At 49.8% G+C, this 2,014-nt stretch overlaps 1 protein-coding gene across 1 annotated transcript in view; it reads left to right on the top strand.

Annotated features, from left to right (window-relative positions):
- ADAMTS13 (ADAM metallopeptidase with thrombospondin type 1 motif, 13) overlaps positions 1–2,014 on the top strand; it is a 39,430-nt gene that overhangs the window by 4,207 nt on the left and 33,209 nt on the right. Inside the window, 2 exon segments of the mRNA XM_011931141.1 lie at positions 360–484; positions 621–767. Of these exon segments, the coding sequence (XP_011786531.1) occupies positions 360–484; positions 621–767 (272 nt within the window).

The following is a 2,014-nucleotide window of genomic DNA, read 5'->3' as shown; positions in this document are numbered from 1 at the left end:
TAGCCAGGATGGTCTCGATCTCCTGACCTCGTGATCCGCCCATCTTGGCCTCCCAAAGTGCTGGGATTACAGGCTTGAGCCACCGCGCCCAGCCTCCATCCTCTTTAACCTCTTGTCCTGGATGCCCCAAGCAGCATGGGTCACAGAACACATTCAGCCAGACGGACCAGCTGCCCTCCCAGCTCTATCCAGCACTCAGCACAGGCTGCCTGACTACTTCTCTGAGCATCAGTTGTCTCACCCCTAACATGGGCTAGTCAGAGGGTTGTTATGAGGACTAACTCGGATACACACTGACCGCAGTCAGCACCATGCCTGGTTGGGGTATCCTAAACGCAGGCTTTGCTGTGGATCTGCAGGGTGCTCCAAATATCACAGCCAACCTTACCTCCTCCCTGCTGAGCGTCTGTGGGTGGAGCCGGACCATCAACCCCGAGGACGACACGGATCCTGGCCATGCTGACCTGGTCCTCTACATCACGAGGTAGCCGAGCTTTCTGATGGGTGCTGGTCAGCCAGCGTGGGAAGGCTGCACCCTTGGCCTCCGGCCCTCTACAAAGGTGACCCTGGGGCAGCCACGTGCCTTGGCACCACCCAAGTGACTGTTTTCTCTCACCGAGGTTTGACCTGGAGTTGCCTGATGGTAACCGGCAGGTGCGGGGAGTCACCCAGCTGGGTGGTGCCTGCTCCACAACCTGGAGCTGCCTCATTACCGAGGACACTGGCTTCGACCTGGGAGTCACCATCGCCCATGAGATTGGGCACAGGTATGCAGCCCCACCAGCTGTCCCCAGGCTCTGGCAAGGAGCTGACCTGGGTACCCAGGGTGGAGGTGGTCTTGGCAAGCAGTGGGTGCTTGTAGAATTTTGCCAGAGGAGCCTGTACCCCTCACCCCAACAGACTCAGAAGGGTGGGTCTGAGGACAGGGGAACCTGATCCTCTTTGATTAAAGAAACTTTTTTTCCAAAAGACAAGCAAAACACCTTTAGCAGGTAGAAAATAACTTCTGTAGAAAATTCAGGTAAAGAAAAAGCAGGCTGTAAAAACTATCTCAAATCCCACCGTTTAGAGATAATGTCTCTTCACATTTTGTATTTAATTTCAGTCTTTTCTTTACAGACACGCACATATTTTTTATTTGCAAAACTGGGATTTAGTTTAGATCCCTGAATTAAAGGAAAATTGTGATTATGCTGTTCGTTACTTTGTTACCTGTTATTTCTTTTTTCTTTTTCTTTTTCTTTTTCTTTTTTTTTTTGAGGCGGGTTTCACTCTTGTTGCCCAAGCTGGAGTGCAATGGCATGATCTCAACTCACTGCAACCTCTGCCTCCCGTGTTCAAGTGATTCTCCTGCCTCAGCCTCCCGAGTAGCTCGGATTACAGGCATGTGCCACCATGCCCAGCTAATTTTGTATTTTTAGAAGAGACAGGGTTTCTCCATGTTGGTCAGGCTGGTCTCAAACTCCTGACCTCAGGTGATACACCTGCCTCGGCCTCCCAAAGTGCTGGGATTACAGGCATGAGCCACTGCTTCCAGCCTTTCTTTTTTCTTCCTAGGGTGAATGCAGGATTTACCTGCTCTTTATGTAATAATACATCCCAAACATTATCCCGGGTCTCTTACAGGTGTGTGCCATAATTTATTTAATCAGGCTCCTCTCCTTGGATGTCTAGGTTGCCTGAACACATATTCCTGTTGTGAACATTATACATTCTTGTGTGCAAACCTTCGCTCCTACCTATAACCATTTACCTAGAGTGATGGGTTTCTTTTCATTTCTTTAGTTTTTTAAGTCTGAAAATAATACCCAATTGTTGTAAAAATTCAAACAGTGCAGAGATTTCTTTCTTTCTTTTTTTTTTTTTTTTGAGACGGAGTCTTGCTCTGTCACCCAGGCTGGAGTGCAGTGGCACAATCTCGGCTTACTGCAAGCTCCGCCTCCCGGGTTCACATCATTCTCCTGCCTCAGCCTCCTGAGTAGCTGGGACTACAGGTGCCCGCCACCACGCCCGG

Source organism: Colobus angolensis, unplaced genomic scaffold (assembly GCF_000951035.1).
Source record: "Colobus angolensis palliatus isolate OR3802 unplaced genomic scaffold, Cang.pa_1.0 Scaffold9, whole genome shotgun sequence".
Classification (NCBI taxonomy): Eukaryota; Metazoa; Chordata; class Mammalia; order Primates; family Cercopithecidae; genus Colobus; species Colobus angolensis.
Note: the sequence above shows the minus strand (reverse complement) of the source record. Positions and strands in the feature narration are given on the sequence as shown.